General features: G+C 39.8%; 1 protein-coding gene across 1 annotated transcript in view; it reads left to right on the top strand.

Annotated features, from left to right (window-relative positions):
- Positions 1-23,985, top strand: part of LOC306864671 (myosin-IIIa-like) — a 92,817-nt gene that overhangs the window by 50,653 nt on the left and 18,179 nt on the right. Inside the window, exons 11-23 of the mRNA XM_079408826.1 lie at positions 584-683; positions 1,349-1,465; positions 2,176-2,280; positions 3,225-3,308; positions 4,635-4,837; positions 5,520-5,618; positions 5,719-5,833; positions 7,842-7,968; positions 9,416-9,632; positions 18,374-18,521; positions 21,251-21,404; positions 21,957-22,045; positions 22,455-22,584. Coding sequence (XP_079264952.1) covers positions 584-683; positions 1,349-1,465; positions 2,176-2,280; positions 3,225-3,308; positions 4,635-4,837; positions 5,520-5,618; positions 5,719-5,833; positions 7,842-7,968; positions 9,416-9,632; positions 18,374-18,521; positions 21,251-21,404; positions 21,957-22,045; positions 22,455-22,584 — 1,688 coding nt within the window. The remainder of the gene's footprint in view (positions 1-583; positions 684-1,348; positions 1,466-2,175; positions 2,281-3,224; positions 3,309-4,634; positions 4,838-5,519; positions 5,619-5,718; positions 5,834-7,841; positions 7,969-9,415; positions 9,633-18,373; positions 18,522-21,250; positions 21,405-21,956; positions 22,046-22,454; positions 22,585-23,985) is intronic.

The following is a 23,985-nucleotide window of genomic DNA, read 5'->3' as shown; positions in this document are numbered from 1 at the left end:
TATTCGAGAAGTATCTTATGCTCACACAGACTGCATCATTTATTTGATCAAAAATACAGTAAAAACCATATAAAATATATATATACACAACGTTGTATATAAAATGTATTTTCTGCAGCCATTACTACAGTCTTCAGGGTCACATAATCCTTCAGAAATCATTATAATATGCTGATTTGCTGCTTAAGAAACATTTATTTCAATGATGAAAACAGTTGTTCTGCTTAATATTGTAGATCATTTTAAATTTTGGGGGTTGGGGTGGGGGGAAATCTTACTAACTCCAAACTTTTGAACAGGTAATGTATTTTGCATGCTTGTTACAGCTCCTATGCTAATGCCATACTCAATCCATTGTGATAATTTTGCTGCATAGCTTTTGAAAAAATAATAAAGCTGTAGAATAAAATAACCTTGAAATAAAGATTTAGAAATTAGGTATGGGCATCTTCAAATGACTTAGCAATTTTCTTATATAACTATTGATTTTTATTTCATCATTACCTTTAATGACTTTATCAATAGTTTCAACAAAGGTCATTTGTGTGAGTAATTTCTGTGATTTTAACTTTCATGGTTGCAGGCATGAGCGGATCCACACCAAAAAAGGCAGCTACATGAAGTCTCAAAGTCAAACTTGTGACGACGTGGATGATCTGGCAACCCTAGAGGTTCTAGATGAAGTAAGAATGAATACAGACCACACAAGAGAAAGGCCAAAACACATAGACACGTTTTGATCATCAGTATATAGACTCAGGAAAGACTTCAGGAAATGTTCCATCCTTCTATCAGACAGCCATTCATTCCAGTTGGAATTTTTTGTACTTCTTACATTTTCCAGCAGCGTTTTTCAGAGAGACTGTCAAGTGACCATGACTCATCCAAGCAGTCTCATATTTTAACTGTCAAGTGAATAAATAGACAGATTAGTGAACAATAACAGAGTTTGTATAGAAACACATTTAAGGTGATTTATCAATGCAGAGGGCTCTCATTGACACTAGATATATTTTCTCATCCATTATGGTAGCAGTGCTGACAGGAAGCACTTGTATTATTCTTTTGTCCTTGGACTGATATCACCAGATGAAGACCTGTGATGTGTGTAACTGTCTTGTATGGCCATACTGGCTGCATATGGCAGCAACATGTACATAGTGTGCAATAATCACTATGTAAAGAGCCATGAATGAAGTAGATAATAAATCATCTCACCGTGTTATGGTTATCTCACCAGGTTTGGTCATGCATGTAAATGTGGTATTAGATGGTTATATTGTTGTGTATCGGTGTGCAGTGGTTTGATGGGATGGCCATCTGTGATGTTTAATTGTCTCTTTGTTAGAACACAATCACTGAACAGCTACAGAAACGTTACGCAAAGGAGCAGATCTACACCTACGTTGGAGACATCCTCATAGCAGTTAATCCATTCCACAAAACGGAGCTGTACACGCCGGAGGTGTGTGTGTGTGTGTGTGAGAGAGATATTTCATTATGGATGCCATCAGCATTTCGTAGTCTACTAAATTCCATTTACTGCCACATCTTTCGTTCGCTTTCTTCCTCACTCATCAATCTGTATCTGTTTTGTGATATTGCATCTTTTGCAGAGAGTGTATATTTCATTTCCCCTTTTCTTTCATTCACATATTCTCCTTTCTAGATTTCCTTGTGAAAAAGAAGTACACTTTATTGTACTTAAAAAAAATGCTTTAAGAATATACTTAAAGTTCACCCAAAAATGAAAATTCTGTCATCATTTACTCACCCTCAAGTAGTTCCAAACCAGTATGAATGTCTTTGTTCTGCTGAACACAAAGGAAGATAGTCTGAAGAATGTGGGAAACAGAGTAGTTCTGGGGCACCATTGACTTCCATAGTATTTTTTTTTTTCCTACTATGGAAGTCAATGGTGCCCCAAACAACCTGGTTACAAACTTTCTTCACAATATCTTCCTTTGTGTTCGGCAGAGCAAAGAAATTCATACAGGTTTGGAACTACTTGAGGGTAAGTAAATGATGACAGAATTTTCATTTTTGGGTGAACTATCCCTTTAAATGCAAACAAAAAGTTTCGAACACTTAATTACGTTACACTTTTGTTTCAGGAAATGTGAATTCTCAAATAAGTCAAATACAGTTGTCTAATATTTTGTGATTCTCTGACAGCACTCTAAGGTTTATATTGGAGCCAAAAGAACATCCAACCCTCCTCATATATATGCAGTTGCAGACATCGCATATCAGTCCATGGTGTCCTATAATGCTGATCAGGTAGAATATGTTCCTCTGTGGTCCTAGAGTATATTCCATCAAAACATTGACACCCGCAATTGTTACTTTAAAGAGATATTTCTACCTGATTTAACCCATATGAAGTAGTTTCAAGTAATGTATTAGGTTGATTCAATGATAGTAAATAATATTTGGTAACACTTTAGTATAGGGACTGATTCTCAGTATTAACTAGTTGCTTATTAGCATGCCTATTAATAACATATTGGCTGTTTATTAGTACTTATAAAGAACACATTCTGCATGACCATATTCTATTTCCTAATCCTACCCAATACCTAAACATAAAGGGTTAGTTCACCCAAAAAATGCAAATTCTGTCATTAATTACTCACCCTCATGTCGTTCCAAACCCCTTACCTTCATTCATCTTCGGAACACAAATTAAGATATTTTTGATGAATTCTGAGAGTTCTCTGACCCTCCATAGACAGCAAGGATAATATCACGGTCAAGGTCCAGAAATGTAGCAAGGACATCGGTAAAATAATCCATGTGACATCAATGGTTCAACCGTAATTTTACGAAGCTACGAGAATACTTTATGTGCGCAAAGAAAACAATGATAATATAATTTATTAAACAATTCTTCACCCCGAGTTACCACCATTTTGGAGAGTACCCCAGAACATGTTAGGATCCTTGCTGTCTTTGGGAAGGTCAGAGAGCTCTCAGATTCCATCAAAGATATCTTAATTTGCGTTCCGAAGATGAATGAAGGTTTTACTGGTTCGGAACGACATGAGGGTGAGTAATTAATGACAGAATTTTCATTTTTGGGTGAACTAACCCTTTAATGTTTTGACCTTAAAATAAAGTGCGATTTAATATTTTTATATTTAGATGTTACCAATTTTAGGATAATTTTTTTTTTTCTCAGTGTATCATCAGTCATGTTCTGAACTGCTTGTTTCTGTGTGCAGTGCATTGTCATTAGTGGAGAGAGTGGTTCTGGGAAAACGGAAAGTGCCCACTTATTAGTCCAACAGCTGACCGTCCTCGGAAAGGTTTGGAGAGTGGCTTTATGTTCTCACTGTTGTGTTATGACATGTTTTTTTTTAGTGCTGTCAAAATTAGCGCGTTAACGCAGGTGATTAATTTTTTCAGTTTAACGCGTTAAAAATATTTAACGGCGTTAACACAGGGGCGGGGCTAGTGTTGGCCACCCCACTCACAACTGCTGCCTCTTTCTTTTTTCTTGCTAATTTAGTCACAGAACGTCTTTACGAGCATTTCAAATAGGAGATGTTTCAGACGCGTGCTTCAACTTCACTTCAGCGTCAGGCGTGAGTCAAAGGAGCGCGGAAACTGTACTGTACTGAATAAAGGCGCTGCCGCACGCTGTAGCCTTTATCATTTCATATCAAAGCGCGAAAGAAACGATGTGCATGCAATGTCGTGGTCAGTTAAGTCATGAAGGTGATTAAAACTGCCTTAAAACTGTGCTTGCGTGAAATATATGAGTAACATTTAAGAACATGTCTGTGAAATGGTTTTCAAAACTGTCCTGCACTTTCTCACTCATCTAACACACTCGTCAGATCATTAATAGAGACTTTAAGACCTGAAGTGGGTCAGAAAATGTAAAGTGAGTGTAAAGAGAGAAAACACGATGCGTGTCAGATCCGCCTCTGCAACTCTTAAAGAAAAAGCAGCCAAAATAACCTATTAACCCAGCTGCTGTGATGTATGTTCATCAAAGAACAAAAAAAAAAAAAAAAAAAAAAAAAAAAAGGAAATCAATAACTTTATAGCTTTAAGGACTCATCTGTATTTAATTTAGAATTTAGTGTTTGATAACTTTATTCAATTTCTGTATATTTCCTACATGCTGAAGGGCATAGGTAGCTAAATATGACATTGGTTATACTGTGTTTATGAGAAAATTGTTTAAAGTTCACTTAAATTAGAAGTTATTTTTATTAAAGTCTAATAAATATTAAAATTGATGGCTCTCAATTATACTGTAATGTTGAATGGCAATAGTCAATGGTTAAATATTAGGGAAAAAATAATTATTTTATAGAGACATCAATATTGGTGTCAGTGATACTGGCCTTCATTCATTAAAAAGATGCCATTAATCAAATATTAAAAATATACCGTCTTTATGTTGTTTCTACATTAATTTGAAGATTAAATGTGAAATTATTGCAATATAAAAGTAGATTTAAAAAGTTGAATGTTAGGTGGGATTAATCGTGATTCATTTCAGGAAAAAATTGTGATTAATTAGTTAATTTTTTTAATCGATTGACAGCACTAGTTTTTTTTCATAGAATGCTTCTCATATCAATATTGTGATGTCTCTTTTATCTTTTTTGTTTCTTCAGGCAAACAATCGGACCCTCCAAGAGAAGATTTTGCTGGTCAATAGTCTGGTGGAGGCCTTTGGAAATGCCTGCACTGTGATCAATGATAACTCCAGTCGTTTTGGGAAGTATCTAGAGATGAAGTTCACCTGTGGAGGGACCGTGGTGGGAGCTCAGATCTCAGATTACCTGCTGGAGAAGTCTCGGGTTGTACACCAGGCCGTGTAGGAGACCATCTCTCTCATATTGCCTTAACCTTGAAGCTGCAGCTAAATTCAGCATGAATACAGAATTAAATATTGAATGATAAAGACTGACTGAAATGACCAAACACATTTTGATGTTTAATAGTTATCCTGTTTTATCAAAGCACATTCAGTAAATAGGGTATAAAACATTTGTTGAAAAATGAAAAAAAAGACAATAAATAATAAACAATAAATTAAGCACAATGAATTTTTTTTTTTTTTTTTTTTTTTATTATAACACATTTATTATAATTTTCAGAAATTTCAAGTGAATTCAAAATTAACTATAAAGAAATGCCAGGTAACACATTGTATTCAACATGACATTTTATAATAGAAAAACTGATAAAGTATTTTCTTTTAAAACATATACAGTGCATTCAATACATTTTGTTCAAGTAATACTACTAATAATATTTTAAATTGTACTGTACATGTGTGTATATATATATATATATATATATATATATATATATATATATATATATGTATGTATGCATCTGCATGTTTATGTAAGCACTCAAATATTTTGTTAAAAATAAGAAAATGGAGAATATACTTTTCTTTAATAAGTTTACTTGCCATCATTTACCACCAACACTTTTTCTCAACTGCTTAGATGCTAAGTTCCATAACCAAACATCTTTAATTTTTTCAGAGGCGAACGTAACTTCCACATCTTCTATTATATCTATGCTGGTCTGGCTGAGAGGAAGAAACTTGGCCACTACAAGCTGTCAGACAGCAAAACTCCAAAGTAAGTTCTTGAGCACCTGATAACAGCCTGCTGTTTTTATCTGGATCCTCATCTGACGTCCTTATTTCTGTTTTGTACTCTCTGTTTTTCTCAATTCCAGGTATCTCCACAATGAGAATGTTAAATTAGTGCCTGACATTGTGGGCAATGCCTTCTATAAGGAGCAGTTTGAGACGGTGGAGCAGTGCTTCAAAGTCATCGGTTTCACCCTAGAGGTACACAAACCTATCGCAATAAAGTATTTACAATCTTAAACAAATGTTCAATACTATAGTGATTTTTTCTGCATAGAACCTTTATTTTTAGAATCACATTCTCAGTAATAAGTGACACTGACTTTCATTATACTAAAATTCAAATGTTGTTTCTTTTGGAGAAGGGGCTAAAATGTCTTTTGATTAGTAAATAATGAGGTGTAATAGACAAGCAGAATGCTGATGTGCAGTAACCGTGAGGACAGTCTGCCATGCTCTGAACGCTGGCGATGGCCTGTGTGGAGGGTTATGTAGAAGTTGTGACCCAGTGCTCTAATGCCATCAGTCTCCACAATTACCATCAGGCGAATCAGTGATGCATGCTGGAATACATTACCAGTGCCTATTTTGCCTGGAAGGCCACATCCAAGCTTATCAGTGAAATAAGATATCAGATATCCCAAGATCATGAAACAGTCACAATAGTGCGCAACATCGGGTTCAGGAAGTAACCCATTGTTCTTTTCTTCATAAAGAAATAGATTTTTAATGTAGATGTACCATGAATAGCATGAGCTTAAGCAAAAATAGATTATGTAGAAGGAACAAATCAGCATCTCAGCTCTTTATTTATCAAAAATAAATAAATACAAAATAAGTGCGCTTAAAGGAATAGTTCACCTAACAATGCAAATTTCCAGAAAAATTTGCAGACCATCCAAAATGCAGATGAGTTTGTTTCTTCACTGAAACAGATTTGGAGAAATGTAGCATAACATCACCTGCTCACCAATGGATCCTTTGCAGTGAATGGGTGCCGTCAAAATGAGAGTCCAAACAGCTGATAAAAACATCACAATAATCCACAAGTAATCCACACCACTCCAGTCCATCAATAAACACCTTGTGAAGTAAACAAAACTGTGCGTTTGTACAAAACCAATCCATCATTATGGCAAAATAAGAGTCCATAATTAACAATACCACTTCCTCCAGTGGAAAAATCCATCCTCTGTTGTCCTTTCACATCAAAAGCTGCCAACATATTTATTTAGATATGTTTGGACTTGGTTTTGGGCTGTTTTGATAGTGGTGCTTGATCTGTACATATTTCTCTCCTGATTCAGTTGGCTTTTTCACTGATGAAAGCAAAATTATGGATAGAAGACTTGTATTTTAGCCAGAAACTTGTGGATTATTGTGATGTTTTTTATCAGCTGTTTGGACTCTCATTCTGGTGGCACCCATTCACTGCAAATGATCCATTGGTGAGCAAGTGGTGAAATGCAAAATTTCCCCAAATGTGTTCCAATGAAGAAACAAACTCATCAACATCTTGAATGGCCAAGTTTTTAACAAATTTTCATTTTTGGGTGAACTATTCCTCAAATTATTATTGAAGATACTTCTAATCTTAAAAAGAAGCCTGTACTTGTAAATAATATAATATTAATAAAATAAAAAGCCACATAAGTGTTCTTAAAGTTAGTACACTTTCATCACTATTTTTCATTATTACATTACATTAAAACAATATATATTATTTCCCTAATAAATATTCCTTTAAATAAAATGCTAAGGCATGCTGAAAAACTTTTTAGTTCTGGACTCACTAAAGAAGCAGACGGTCATTGTTGTGAATTATACCACTGAAATACCTGCAGGCCAACATCTAAATCTTACTCTGTCTCTGTAATGTCAGTTTAGTTTTCTATTTCTCAAGGGAGGCAGCAGTAATCACAGGCCTGTGAGTGACATGGCTTTGAAATTACGGAGCACTGTATTCTTTAGGGAGTCCATATAATCGAATAGACAGATGTGTCAGTGTGCCACTAGATATTAGCTGCTATGCTACATTTGCAGAAATATGTAGCAGATTCGTTCCTCTGGGCTGGGGTGTTTAAATGTGATGTCATATAATAAATCATGTTATTTATGCCTGGCGTCTCTTCTGTGGAATTTTTAATTTAATGCATTTTGTTTATCTATTAATATGAACGTGGTACATTTTTTGTTATAATCTTATTAGGAGCTTGGGAGTGTTTACAGTATCTTAGCTGGGATCCTAAATGCAGGAGATGTCGAGTTCACATCAGTCGCTTCCGAACATCAGACGGACAAAAGCAACATTTCCAACATGGCAGTACTAGAGAGTGGTAAGAACTGTCTCGCATTCCTGGTTTTCAAGAATGACCTTTCACTCTGTACAGCACAATCTTTTGATCTGAGCCCGAGCACAGTTATATAATCAGTCATGAGCGTTGTGTGTTCATGTAATTCTTAAGAGCTGCTAGAAACCGTAAGTAAACCCCTATTTGCATCCCTTTAGAAAGAAATCTCCATAAACAAGCCTAAGGTGGTTTGTTACTCTTAGCTGACTTAATAGATTTAGACGGGTTTAGGGCAATTTTCACCAGCTTATCCAGACCAGCTTATCAAACTCAAACTAGCAAACCACATTTGACTATTTTAAGTTTAAGTTAAAAGTAATGGGCCATTGCAGGGGTTTAGAGCATCTGTAATTATACTGTGATGATTTCATAAAGTGTCTAGGCTAATATTGCCCACAAACCCTTGCAGAAGGTCTTCGCGTGGTTCACCATTGATGTTTCTATTGCAGGAAAAAAAAAAACATTGAGGCAGGAGACAGCAATTAGAAAAATGCACAATTACTGATTAGTGTAAATATGTAAAAATATGTAAGTTGGGATATATATATAACAAACAAATTTCCTATAGTTGCAGATGGTTTTCAAATTAATGAAACCTTCTGCTAAAGCTAACTGTATGTAGAAGTGAATTTCTTGCAGTATTACTTTAGTTTATATTAACCTATTTAAATCGTTTTTATTAATATATTTAATTTGTATATATTTTAGTTAAAATTTTTGTAATTTTGTAGTGTGTTTGTCATTTTTATTAGTTTTTGTAATATGTCTATATACCGTAGTTTTTATTCATTTTTATTTGAGCATAAGTTCTTTTCATTTTAGTACATCAGGTTAACCTAAATGAAAATGAGAAATGTTGTCTTGGCAACTTGCTGATGTAAAACTTACTTATTTTTATTTTATCACTTTTAAGTTGTTTGTATTTTATTCTAAGTAACACAGTTTTTGTTGTTGTTGTTTTCTATGGTTTTAGGTTTAGTTAACTGTAGTTTGTGGTTTACAATTTTATTTTATAAAATGGATAGTCCCGGTCCTTGGTTCTGATTGGTTGAACCGCGTTCGAAGCTGTTGCCCTATTCGACCGGTCCAGGCATGTAGATGCGGCCACCATCTTAGAACGGTATTTTTGACATCATTCACCATACTGTAGGTTCGCACAAAGCCGTTGAGCCGTTCTGGCCTAACTACGCCCCTTAGCTGTTATAAATTCACTGTAAACCACGGCTTCTTGGGGCTTATTACTTTAGTATACCGTAATTTTACCATCATTTTTCATGATGACAGCATGTCCCTAAATTGGTGTATTGTCATGTTACATGTAAGTATGTAGCCACTGCAATAGTACTTTTTGTACTGTGTAGAAGGGGCAAGAACCTCCTATATAAATAAATCTGCATATTGTTGTTATGTTTCTATGTGTTTGTATGTGCAGCTGCATCACTGTTGTGTATCCGTGCGGATGAGCTCCAGGAAGCGCTGACCTCTCACTGTGTGGTCACACGGGGAGAAACCATTGTCAGGTCAAACACAGTGGAGAAGGCCACTGAGGTACGGGATGCCATGGGCAAAGCCCTCTATGGGCGTCTGTTCAGCTGGATCGTCAATCGCATCAACTCTCTCCTGAAACCAGACAACGACAACCAGTCAGGGTAAGAGAAGAGAGTGTTCTCAATCTGTGCTCAGGTTTGCCACTATTTTAACTAGGGGTGGCACGGTACACAGATATCACGGTTCGGTATGTACCTCGGTTCGGAGGTCACAGTTCGATACGATTTCGGTACAACAGAAAAAAAAAAAAGAGAAATCTACTATGCTCAGTTCCCTTTCAGTCGCTTAGAGAGACCAATCCACTTTGAGTGTAACTAAACGAGCCAATGCACATTGGCATTCGATTATTGCATCCAGCTGCCGCTGATCACAGCATGAGTATAAGAAGGCAGCAAGTGCAGCACATATTCAGCTTTTTGTTTCGGAGCCGAGCGGTTACATTGTTCTGCTTCTGACTTCTGCTGACGAGTGAATACAACGAGTTGAGCACGCTCTTCGGAAGAATCTAGTGCTGGCGGTACGGCGCTTCAACGGCGGTGGTTCCTCCCGTGTCGAGTGGATTACACATCAGGTTCCACTACCCACTGTTTGTGTTGCAGGCAACCATCTCCCCTGTGCACTTCAGCATGCTAAAAGAGCTTTTTCCCTAAAAGAACATTCACGGGTGCGTCTTTTTAAAGACAAAATTGCATCTGGCAAACTCGACGTTACGTCTTTGTAAAGACGAGTTGGGTCTTGCTACAGACAATGTGTCACACGTGCGTTTCTGGATGCGGTCGTTACCTGGGGCCGGGTGATGGTCATGATCGCTGCCTCACGTGCTTGGGCAGTAAGCATGCTGAGGTGGCGTTCATGGATGAGGCATCTTCTCAGGCTGGGAAGATGGTCATCTTGGAGTTGCGGGCCAGGCTCCGTTACCTCGACAAAGGGGCAGAGCTCTGTTGCCTCTGCCTCAATCTGGTTCTCATTCTGGCTGCAGACAGACGAGGACTACTTCAGGCGATGGCACGGGTGGTCTGAGGATTACAGTGGTGGCAGATCCTCCAGGGAACCAACCCTCGACGGACCATAGCTCCTCTTGCACTCCGAAACCAGTTGAGCTTCCAGTGGAACGTGCTGGGCCCTCTACAAGGGGCGTACCAGCAATATCCTTGGCGCTCCTCCCGACGACCAGATGTCAATCGGTGCATCGGAGGGTGAGCCGGAGCTTTCTGGGGAAGAAGATTAGGCTACGCTGCTGCTCTGGCAGTAGCAATGCCTGAGTCGGATCCAAAAAACACGGCTATGCTTTCCTGGGCCGCCCTCGAGGTTGAACGACTGGTTTCTCGGGGTAGCTTGCGCTGGTTCTCAGCGCCCTGCCCCGGTGCCTCTCTTCCCAGAGGTGCATGGGGAGCTTACCAGGTCATAGACGGCACCTTTTACTGCCAGAAACTGACCTGCTAGCTTCTCCTCCCTCACCACCCTTGATGGTGGTGCAGCTAGGGGGTATACAGGGGGTCCCCTCAGTGGATCGGTCGGTTGCGATGCAGTTGTGTCCTAATACCGCCTCCACCCGGCAGGGCAAACCGTGCCTCCTCTTCCGGGCCTGTAGGTACTCGTCTGGTCTGTCCGGTGATGCTTGTGTGGCTTGTGGAGAAGCTGCCTCCACCTTAAGCTACGGCGTTACTGCAGGGTCTTCAAGCTAAAAGCACTGAGGGACATGCACGAGGGTGGTCACGATTCAGAAGTTCTGAAAAAGCTTTGTACCGCTTCTGACCTCGCGCTATGAGCGACGAAGGTCATTGCGCGGTCTCTGGGTCGCACCGCTCGTCCTGGCCCCCGTCAAACCTGGCAGTGAGCGGAAGAGCAAGAGGCCCCGGGACAGGTGACCCAGAGAGAGAGAGGACTGCTTCGGGAGATGGTGGATGCACCTCTCCCGGAGGAGGGCCGGGTGGAGAATCTTTTGTTTAAAATAAATCTTGACAAGAAACAGTTGTCTCTGCCTCTGGGTCCCAAGAGGGCATGGAGAGTCACGGATGGACCAACACCGGACCACACTCAGACACCTCTTTGGTCCGCCACGGGCCGGGTCCCTTCTACGGCGTCTGGGTACCTGGTAGCGCTACCCAGCCCATTTCACTGGCGCCTGTGGACCATCTGACTCAGCTATGCGATTCAGTTCACCTGGTGTTCTCCCATCCACCTCACAGCAGTGAAGGCAGCAGATGCTCATGTTTTGTGTGGGGAGATCACTGTCCTACTAGCCAGGGACGTGATGTGCCCCTCCAGTTGATATGAAGACAGGGTTTTACAGCCCTTCATTGTGCCCAAGAAAGAATCAGAATGAGCTTTATTGGCCAAGTATGTTTACACATACAAGGAATTTGTTGTAATGACAGAAGCTCCACAGTGCAACAGAAAGACAGCAACAGGACAGGACCAGATAATAAAAGAATAATATACAAATATCCAAGTAGGCAATGTACAAAGCAGCAAAAACACAATATATAATATAGACAACTATGTATGTACAGATCAAGTATGTGCAAATTAGAAATGAGAAAATAAAATAAGTGAGTGTGGTGAATGGATAATAGTATATAGTATATAGTATTATAGTTGTGTGTTCCACATTTATTGTTGAGTGTTCATGAGATGGATTGCCTGAGGGAAGAAACTGTTTCTGTGTCTGGTCGTTCTGGTGCTCAGAGCTCTGTAACGTCAACCAGACGGTAACAGTTCAAAGAGGGAGTGTGCTGGATGTTAGGGGTCTGAATTTTGCAGTGAACCATGGTTTGTCGTTGTTGTAGAATAGATGAGTCCTGTTAGCAATGCATATATCCTCACAGAAACTGATATAAGATGTTACAGTCTCTGTGAGCTCGTCCAGATCGATGGCAGCGGCTTCAAAAACAGTCCAATCAGTGAGAGAGAAACAGGCTTGTAGATCCCGCTCTGTTTCATTAGTCCATCTTTTAACAGATCTTAATACAGGCTTTGCAGATTTAAGTTTCTGCCTGTAGGTCGGAATAAGATGAACCAAACAGTGATCAGAGAGTCCTAAAGCTGCTCGTAGAACCGAGTGATATGCTTCCTTTATTGTTGTGTAACAGTGATCCAATTTATTACTGTCTCTGGTGGGACATGTGATGTGTTGTCTGTATTTTGGCAGTTCACAGGAGAGATTATAGTCTCCGAGAATGATTAAAACAGAGTCTAGGTGTTGTTGTTCTGTGTCTGTGATCAGATCAGCGAGTTTCTGTAGAGCTGTGCTCACGTGCGCTTGCGGTGGAATGTAGACACTCATGAGAATGAACGAGCAGAACTCCCACGGCGAGTAGAACGGCTTGCAGTTAATGAAGAGCGTTTCTAGATCTGAACAGCACATCTTCTTTAACACAGTTACATCTGTACACCACCTCTCATTGATGTAAAAGCATGTCCCGCTCCCACGCGATTTCCTCATTGATTCCGCATCCCGATCTGCTCTGATCAGCTGATAATTAGGCAGATGAATCGCAGTGTCATCGGTATGTTGTCATTTAGCCAGGTTTCCGTGAAACACAGGGCAGCAGAGTTAGAAAAATCCTTGTTTTTCCGAGAGAGCAGAAGGAGTTCATCCGTTTTGTTGGGTAGAGAGCGGAGATTCGCCAGATGGATACTAGGCAACACCATTCGAAATCCGCGCTGACGAAGCCTCATGAGCGCGCCGGCTTGCTTTCCCCGCCTACGCCTCCTGTAGCGTTTGACCAGAGCTACGGCTCCGCCAACTACAATGTCCAGCAAAACGTCCGAAAAATCAAAATCCGGCAAAAGATTTTGGGGTGTGTTCTGCCGAATGTTCAGCAGGTCATCCCTGGTAAAACTGATCGTATTTGAAAAACAAAAACAGGAAAAACAAACAAAAATAGTACAAACACTGGAGAGCAACGCACAATCGCTGCCATCAGCGGCGCCATCTTGGTTCACGAAAGGGGGTGAGTTGAGACCAATCTTGAATCTGCGCGTCTTGAACCGGGCAAGTTTCAGTTCAATATGCTCACTCAGAAGTGCATTTTTGGGTGCATCCGTCCCCGAGATTGGTTTGCAGCGATCGACCTGAAAGACGCGTACATCCATGTGTCCATCCTTCCACACCACAGGCCATTCCTGTGATTTGCGTTCGAAGGACGGGCATATCAGTACAAGGTCCTGCCCTTCGGGCTGTCCCTGTCGCCCCGTGTCTTCACGAAAGCTGCGGAGGCAGCCCTTGTTCCCCTGAGAGAACAGGGCATTCACATTCTCAACAAGTCACACCGGCCTGCTGCCAAACCCCATGGTCAGACCTTTTTCTCCGGCCAGGAGTGCCCCTGAAACAGGTCTCCAGGCATGTTGTGGTTTACATGGATGCCTCCACTACTGGCTGGGGGCCACGTTCGAAGGGCTTGCAGTGTCGTGGGTTTGGACGGGCCCCCAACTGCACTCGCACATCAATTGTCTAGAGTTGTTGGCGGTACGCCTGGCCTTGAACCGTCTAAAGAGGCGCTTACGAGGCAAGCATGGACTGGTCCGCACACACTGCGACTGTTGCGTACATCAACCGATAAGGTGGTCTACACTTCTGTCGCATGTCGTAACTCGCCCGTCACCTCCTCCTCTGGAGTCAGAAGCATCCGAGGTCGCTTTGTTCCATTCACATTCCGGTCTTGCTCAACCGGGCAGCCGACTGTCTGTCACGAGCTGCGCTCCCCGGAGAATGGAAACTCCATCCTCGGACGGTCCAGCTGGTTTAGAGACCTCTCATTGCCAGTTGTTTTACTCCCTGACCAAGGGGACAATCGGCACGGACGCACTGGCACACAGCTGGCCACGGGGCCTTCGCAAGTATGTATGTCCCCCAGTGAGCCTTCTCGCACAGACATTGTGCAAGATCAGGGAGGATGAGGAGCAGGTCCTGCTCGTGGCGCCATACTGGCCCACTCGGACTTGGTTCCCGGGAACTGATGCTCCTCGTGACAGCCCCTCCTTGGTAGATTACTCTGAGGAAGGGCCTACTGACCCAGAGACGGGGCACCTTATGGCACCTGCGTCCAGACCTCTAGAAACTTCATGTCTGGTCCCTGGATGGGACGCGGAAGTTCTAGGTGACCTACCCCAAGAGGTAGTTGACACCATCACTTTGGTGAGAGCGCAGTCTACGAGACATGCTTACGCCTTGAAGTGGAACCTGTTCGTCGAGTGGTGTTCTTCTCACCAAGAAGACCCCCGGAAGTGCCCGATCAGAGTCGTATTGTCCTTTCTGCAGCAAGAGTGGGAGCAAAGGCTGTCTCCCTCCACCCTAAAAGTCTATGTGGCTGCGATTGCTGCCAACCACGACCCCGTGGAAGGGAAGTCGGTGGGGAATTATGACTTGATCATCAGGTTCCTTAGGGGGGCGAGAAGGTTAAATCCTCCACTGCCCCCCTCTCTACCCTCTTGGGACCTGTCTCTAGTGCTCAGAGCACTACAGCAGGGCCCATTTGAGCCTTTGCAGACAGTCGAGCTGAAGTTTCTTTCAATGAAGACTCTGCACCTGCTGGCATTGGCCTCCATGAAGAGGGTAGGGGAACTGCACGCATTTTCGGTCGACGATTCGTGCTTAGAGTTTGGGCCGGCTGACTCCCAGGTAATCCTGAGGCCCCGGCCTGGCTATGTGCCAAGGTTCCCACTTCTCCCTTCAGGGACCAGGTAGTGAGCCTTCAAGCACTGCCCCCGGAGGAGGCAGACCCAGCCCTAGCTTTGCTTTGTCCTGTCCGAGCATTGAGATGCTACGTTGACAGGACGTGAAGCTTCAGGACCTCAGACCAGCTCTTTGTCTGTCACAGAGGCCGGCAGAAGGGGAATGCCTTCTCCAAGCAGAGGATGGCCCACTGGATAGTGGACGCCATCACCCTGGCTTATCAGGCACAGAGTGTGCCCTGCCCATTCAGGTCAAGAGCCCACTCTACTAAAAGTGTTGCATCCTCCTGGGCGTTGGCTCGTGGTGCCTTGCCGGCAGATATTTGTAGAGCTGCGGGCTGAGCGACCCCTAACACGTTCGCGCCTGTGTTCTCACCTCAAATGGGCAGTGAGAGGCTCAGGTTTCGGGTCGGCTTGCTAAAACTGCGTACTGTAGACCCTGTCCAGCTCCTCCATTCCCTCGGCAGTCAGACGTGGAGGAGCGTCTGACGCCAGGCCCTCACTCGATGTGAGACCTAATTGGATCCCATATGTGTAAATTCCACGGTATAGCCTCAGAGCCCGTGTTTCCCCGGCAGATGTTCTGCCATTATCCAAGAGGCTACAATCACCTCTAATCTTCCATATACACCTGAACGGTTGTTCATATGCGTAAGTGCTTCTGAACCTCCTTCGGGAAGGATGGGCTTCTGCTGCGTTCCTGTTCCAAGTGGAAGGGGTACGTTTTCCCAGTGTTATCCAGTCATACTGAGTGGGTAGTGCCATTGCAACAGTAGCTGGTCTTCTTGTGGTAAGCCCTAACCTGCGCCAAAATATAGGGGTGCAGGAGGCTTTCACAGGACATTGGAAGGGGCAGTATCCGTGGCCCTTTGGTAGGGATCCCAATTTGTCGGTCACCCGACGTGATGTGGAGTGACCGACTGAAAGGGAACATCACGGTTACGTATGTAACCCTCGTTCCCTGAAGGAGGGTAATGGAGACGTCACGTCCCGTCGCCACGGCTGCTGTGCCACCGCTGAGCGGCTATGTCACTGGCTCGGCTCATCAGCGAAAACATTTAGTCTAGTTTTAGTCAATGAAAATTGCATTTTAGTCTCTTTTTAGTAATGCAATTCTATTTAACCAAGTCAGTATATAGTATAAGTACCTAGTAGCAGTGGCATACCGTGGGCTTAGTCAGGGACTTCAGTAAGCAACTGTAAACTACATGTACATGTTACAGCTAACGCAGCTATATGCTTATAATGCACATATTATGCCGCACACAGGCTCTCAACAAACAATGACGGCTGATCAACTATTTTAATAGTAGGCTAGATTGGGGTGGGTTTAATGCAGAGTAAATTTCCCTACATGGTCAGTAAAAGTAATCCGACAATACACAGGTCACTATGCACATTCATGTCACGCTAAAATGATGACGCGCTCAAAGCAGCAAAACTGTACAAATGCTGGACATCCAAACACCGCACCACCTACACCTCCATAACAATGTGCATGATACAATACTCATCAAATAATAAAGCACTCACCTGTCACTTGTAAATAAAGTCCATGGGTCTGTCGTTCTATGCCCCTTTACTCGTATTTAAAAGTAAACACAGCCAACAAAATAACTTGTGCTCGGTGCTAGCTGTTAGCCACTCATAGTTGCAATCTTTGAAATGGCGCATAAAACCTTTGCTAGCCTTTGTTAGCGAATTCACTTTGGGTGTAGGTCTTCCTTTCTCAGTTATTCTCTTTTGTCTGCAAAAGAGCACCTTGAAAAGGCGATTTTAGTATATTGTAACAAGATCTGGCGTAGGTGCCGATGACTGCAGCTGTCATTTTCTTTTCGTTTACTTTCATATTCGTACCTTGGAAATCCCTGACTAAAGGGGCGGTCTAACGCTGGGGGTAGCACTGGGCACGTAGCTGGACCCAGAGGGCGGGCTGTCATTGAAAGTCAAAATTTGATTGGCCGATGATTCTGTCACTAATGCTTGTAACAAATCAGATGTGACGTCTTTCAACAAAAGGGTAGCACTATCTGTAGAGCTGGCCTCTGACTTTTTTTTATGTAGGATATTCCAGTTCAACCTCAACTAAACTAATCATAGGCAATTTAGTGGACATTACGCATATGAAAATGATACCTAAATAATCAATAAAAACATTTTTCACACAATTTTATTTTTTATAGGGCCAGCAGAGAAGGCCCTGCTTCCCCTGACGGCCCACCACTGCGCTAGTAGTATAGACGAAACCAAAATTTTATTTTAGCCAAACCCATTTCAAACAAGGTTATATTATTGTTACCTTATAGACTTAAGAATATATCCATTCCAGACAAGGAAGATGCTCTGATTTGAATTTACTACATTAATTTTACCAACCAAACCTGATACCATGTTTGTTGTCATCTTCTAAATAATGCCGCGAGTGGGGCTTGAGGAAGTGATGTCGCCTGCGTCTGCGCAGTGCAACCTGATGCAGCTCCTGAAGTGAGACACAGGAAACAGAAATACTGCAAAATAATAACGCGACTAAACGAGACGAACTAACGTTATAACATTCCGTTTCGTCTCGTTTTGGTCAACGAAAATGAAGAGACATTTTAGCATAGTTTTTATTTTGTAAACCACATTTAGTCTCGTTTTTATTCGTCAACAATATTGCATTATATATTTAATTATAGTCATTGCCACATGACCAGCATTTATGTTGCGTCTCGTTTTCGTCACATGATAAAGGTTCGTGGACGAGGATATTTAGTCATAATTTTTGTTGACGAAAGCAACACTAGTTCCAGCATTGCTAACTTGATAGCGCAGTTGGTACTTTATCAAAATAAAATACAGTGAGCCAAACATCAATGCGCGCGCCTCTGTGTCCAAAGTACAAAGAAGTACAAGTACAAGAAGTACCTCTGAAGTACAAAGGCTATAATTTACATAATAAATAATAGTTTAGCATTCAGATACGTTACATCGCTAATATGGAAATATTATGGAATATTTGTGAGAAATACAACTACAAATATTATGGAGAAATACAACTTTAGAATATCTCCTAATTGAGCAGAAACTAGAAAAATATACTTCCATCCTATGAGTTGATCTGTGAATGACAAAACATTTTAAAATGTAAAATTATTTTTAAATAATATTTGAATTTTCTCTCCAGGGAGGACGACAAAGGTCTAAACATTGGTATTCTGGACATCTTTGGCTTTGAAAACTTTAAGAGGAACTCTTTTGAGCAGCTTTGCATCAACATTGCCAATGAGCAGATCCAGTTCTACTTCAACCAGCACATCTTCGCCTGGGAACAGGTACATCCTGCCTCTAATAAAGTCATTTATCCAATCTTGAATTGCTTGGGAGCTTTTCTATGCCTTTTGGGAGCATTTTTAGTTTTTTTTTTTCTCAGCATAACCATATTTCCATCTAAATGGTGGTAACACCTCATCATTTATTGTATCACAGTGTTGTGAGAAATGGTGGGAAAGGGAGTGGAGTATTCAGTTTTTTTCTGACGCAGACAAGCGTAGCAATTCCTCAGACTGACTGTAGCCTTGAGGGGGAAAGTGATTTGGTGCCTCTAAACGTTTGCGACTAACCCACATTAGTGCCTTCATAAATCATCTGAAACAAGGGTTACGTCAGTAGCCGCTGACTTTGCTTGTGCTTCTGTAAGCGGACAGAAAATGCTGCTTTAGGTAAATGTGTGAATGTGATGGCCACATTTATATACATAGTGGTTGATGTATAATTCATTCGTATTTATATGGATAAATCTCACAAATATATTTATTTGCTAGGCAGTTGCTATGGTGTTCAAGGAAGATGCTAGGGCATTGATATTTGACTTCTAGTCATTGCTAAAATAATAATATTAATGATTATTATAAAATACTATAGTAAAATATAATGCTTTTCAATGGCAAGCACCACTCACATTTGGTGTACACAAATGTACGTCTACTTGTTTTTGTTTGTTTTTTCTCCATGATGATTCTCATCAATTCTCAAAGATTCTTATTTTTGCAATACAGTATTATTCAAACTTATTAATACAATTTTTAGTTGTTTTTTATTATTTAAATCAGTATAAATTAAAAGGCAGTATAAAAACCACAATAAAATATAGATTATTTGCCTATAGTATAAATAAATACATTTATTCATTCATTCATTCATTCAATGAGATTTTGGGCGAAAATGTACTTACATTTTTAAAAATCTTTACTGTATACAGTAAAAACTTTGTAATATTATTTTTGCATTGTTAATGCATCATATAAATAATACACATAGTACTGACATTTAGATTTTTATTACACCAATGAGAGTGTGGGTGGGGGGAATGTAATTAAAATAATTTCAAAAACAAAATAAAGTCCAAAAATATACTTAATTATCTTACAATAAAATTTATAATTTTTTTTATTATTATTATTAATTTTTTTTTTTTAGTGGAATTTGACCCAGGCACTGCTTTTTGAGCTTTTCCTGTAAAATGTATTCATAACCATCATATTTGTTGATGTGTGTTCTCCATATTATTATTTCCACTCAGAGCACTCAGTAGTATGTAGCCTGAAGTAAACATTGGCGTGTGTTTTCTATTATTTTTTGCACCCATGTTGCTTCAAATGTCTGATATTTTTGCATCCCCGAGGCTTGTATGTCAGCAGCAGTCTTACTGTCCCAAAAAATGAGGTTGTTCTCTGTTCACATGATGACTTTACCCGCGGCTAAAAGCTCTAATCCACACCAGAGATTGGATTTCTTGGACACGCTTCTGTATGTCTGTTGATGCATTTTGCCAGCGAATAATTTATGTCCATGTGTGTATTGTAATTTATCAACATGGCAGTCTAGAGACAAGACAGATATGACATTTGCGCTTTGGGTTGAGTGCTCTGCTCACAGGAAGTCATCGTTGTCTGACGCACAGTGTAGCTCAGATTTAGGAGGTTACGGAGCTCCAGGCATCAGCTAGCAGAAGTCTGCAGTGTTGTTGGAAGCTTACAAATATTAGTGGATAGATGAACAGAAGTACGTTCCCCGAGGAGAAATTCAGGTGCAAAACAATAGCAGCATCAAGTGAGAAGGTCACAGACAGCATCACATTCAGAGACAAAGTGTAATCAAACAAGACATTTCAAAATACGAATGCATTGTCTTATAATAAAGAGTTTTCTTTTGACATTTCGTGTAGAATTAGTCTCACATGACCAGAATTTTTACTATCAGCATGAAATCTTGTGCACTCGCAGCTCATTCTCGCTGAAAACAGCCCAGTTAGACAAGAAGAGAATAACTGATTGACGTGGATAGTGACCAGTCATGGTTTATTTTGTTTTTCATGTTGTTTTGGGGATGAGAAATTAAAGAAACAGCAGTGTCTGTCTCAGTATTGTTGTAAATGTCAGTAAATGTTCTCAGTATTGTGTCATTTGTGTCTATTTTTTCTTCCTCAAACGAAATAAATACTGATAGCTTTGCATCTACACTAATATTCAAAAATTTGGGGTCGGTAAGATTTTTTCGTGTTTTTAAAAGAAGTCCCTTTCACTCACCCAGGCTGCATTTATTTGCTAAAAATACAGTAAAAACAGTAATATTGTGAAATATTATTATTACAATTTAAAATAACTGTTTTTTTTTTCTATTTGAATAGATATGTTATTTATTCCTGTAACACAAAACTGAATTTTCAGCATCATTATTCCAGTGTCACATGATCCTTCAGAAATCATTCTAATATGCTGCTATTTATTTATTTAGGATTCTTTGTTGAATAGAAAGTTCAAAGAAACAGCATTTATTTGAAATTGGAATAATTTGCAACATTTTAAAAGTCTTTACCGTCACTTTTTGTCAATTAATTGCATCCTTGCTGAAAAAAGCATTAATTCTTAAAAATAAATTAAATTAAATTAAATAAAACAAAAATGACTGACCCCGAACTTTTGAATGGTATTTTATAAAACATTCAGAGATTTGATTCGAATAACCTCATATAAGTTCATTAAATCATTTGGTTTCTCTGCAGGATGAGTATCTGAATGAAGACGTGGACGCTCGAGTGATTGAATATGAAGATAACCGGCCGCTGCTGGACCTGTTCCTTCAGAAGCCCATGGGCATGTTAGCTCTACTGGACGAGGAGAGTCGCTTTCCTCAGGCAACTGACCAGACCCTCGTTGGCAAGTTCCTCTCAACATCTGACCTTCTCCCTGAAACATCAACGAGCGTTTAGCTTTAGTTGTGTTCACCTGGTGTCTTATGACCAGGGACACTTGCACTCACACACACACACACACACACAAGAACAAGGGAGAGGCTGTAATCAAACATTTATTGACATGCTAAGATTTCATCTGCTTTCTCCAGAGGACGCTCTCAAAGAAGTCTTTGATTGACAGCTGAATAATTCAACATGCCAAGACTAGACGCCTAGCTGTTTTTCCATGACTTAGCTTTATTGCTTTATACTGAATGAAACGGACGGATTAATTAATTCATGTGTATCTCATGGTATCACGAATGGATGAATGAATTAATGAGGGTCCGGTCAGTGAACGAACACATGAGCAAATGAATGAATGAACTGACATAAATGATGAATGGTTAAATGTACACAACAACAACAAACAAGTAAATGATCAAATTAATTATTGAACTAATGAACTTGTGAATGGATGGGTGTGTGAATGAACTCATTGTAATTAACAAGCAGTTGTCTTTTGTTCATTCAGAGAAATTTGAGGACAACTTAAAGTCCAAAAACTTCTGGAGACCAAAGAGGGTTGATCTGGGCTTTGGAATCCATCACTACGCAGGCAAGGTAGAAATATTATATTTATCAATATTTATTTCTGCATCTTTTTGTTTTTTTCAAACATACCACAGAAACAAAGATATGAAAGAGAATGAATGGATTGTTTACCCAAAAAGGACAATTCTGACATCATTCACATTTCTATAAATAAAGGATCCAAATGGAGTTTTCATAGCAGTGAGTTTTTATACAAACAGTTTATTTATTTTTTTATATATATAGTGTGAAGAATTTGTCCATTCTGCTGTATAGAAAATAAAAGCACATTTGTTAAAATATCTTCTTTTGTGTATGTAAGGGTGAGTAAATGATGACAGAATTTTTATTTTTGGGTGAACTAAACTTCTAAGCCGAGTCCATCTGTGAGAATAATAGTCTATTAGATGTAAATACATGTTGTTTCTCGTGTGGTTAGGTGATCTATAATGCTGGTGGTTTTCTGGCTAAGAACAGAGATGCTCTGCCTGCTGATATCGTTCTTCTGCTGAGGTCCTCAGAGAATGAACTGATCCGTAAACTGGTTACTCACCCGCTTACTAAAACAGGTTTGCTTTGACTTTGTATTCTTTAGAAACATTTAAAGCCTTTGGTATGTCTGCTGTTCAGATGCTTTATTTTCTGTCCTTTTTTATACAGATATACTTATTTTGTGTTGCTAAAGAACCCACAAATCCACACACATTCATCTAGACAGGCGATTATAAATCTTTTGGTGTGTGTGTTTCATTTGTCCTCTCTGTATGAGACAGATTTTCTAAACAGTGACCTCTAACAACGTGTCAGTCAATCCAATCGTTGTGTAATTGCCTCGTTCAATTACTTTTTTTTTCCCCATTGTGCTGCCAGAAAAAAAAAAAGGGAACATTTGTTGCTTTGAGTACATCCGCCAGTTTCCACTACTTTAGTTGTGTGGATGGTCCTGCAGTGTGATTACTTTTCACAAATCACAAATTAATTGCATATCAAAATGGCAGAGATATCACCCCCAAAAGATAATTTATAACCATTACTGTGGCTATACTTCATATAATACTAATATAATATAATACAAAGTATTAAAACATCAAATGGGTGTTTTATTGTTATTATTATTATTATTATAAGTAATATCATATATGTATATGTAATTTGTTAGATAGTATTTTTGATGTTACATTTGTAACAAATCATAAAGTACAGAATACAGAAAGAAATAAAACACAAAACAGAATTTCTTCTAAACTATCAAGACCTGTTTACAAATGCCACAACATCGAAAATTCATCCATATAGAAAAGTAATCACAATTATAAACACAACTTTACAGCTCAAATAACTTTTTAGTATAGACAAATGTTATCTTCATTTTTAAAACTCAAAAAAAAAAAAAAATTTTAAACCCTCCAACATGCCCCATTGACTTTTATTATAAGCACACAAACCTGTCCTTTAAAAGGATGAGTGACAAGGTTTGCTAACAGTATGACACAGATGCTGGTGGTAGATTTTAGGTTATACAGTATTTTAACCAAAATGTTCATCTAACTGGTGCTTCTTCATGTGACCCACTAGAGAAATCAATACTACTGTAGTGTAAATTAGCATAGCATGAGCAGCCAAATGGTAACTATAGTTCAAGTTCAAGTTCAAGTTGAGCTTTATTGTCATTCTGCTACATGTGGGGACATGCAGTGGAACGAAATGTCGTGTCTCGCAGGACCACGGTGCTACATAAATACAGACATACAACAATGAAGTAAGAAAAAACACTATAAACCTATACACTACTAACAGATTTAACTATAAGTATACTATATATAAGTATTTACCCTATACAAACTAAAAGAATAAAGGATAAAAAATACAACTATACGAATGCTTCACATAAATATTATCCTATACAAACTAAAAAATAGAAGACAAAAAATACAAACTGTACATGTGCAAAGAGAGACATTTGAGTCAGC

Source organism: Barbus barbus, assembly GCF_936440315.1.
Source record: "Barbus barbus genome assembly, chromosome: 46".
NCBI classification, from domain to species: domain Eukaryota; kingdom Metazoa; phylum Chordata; class Actinopteri; order Cypriniformes; family Cyprinidae; genus Barbus; species Barbus barbus.
The sequence above is the reverse complement of the archived record's forward strand: the minus strand, read 5'-3'. Positions and strand labels throughout refer to the sequence as shown.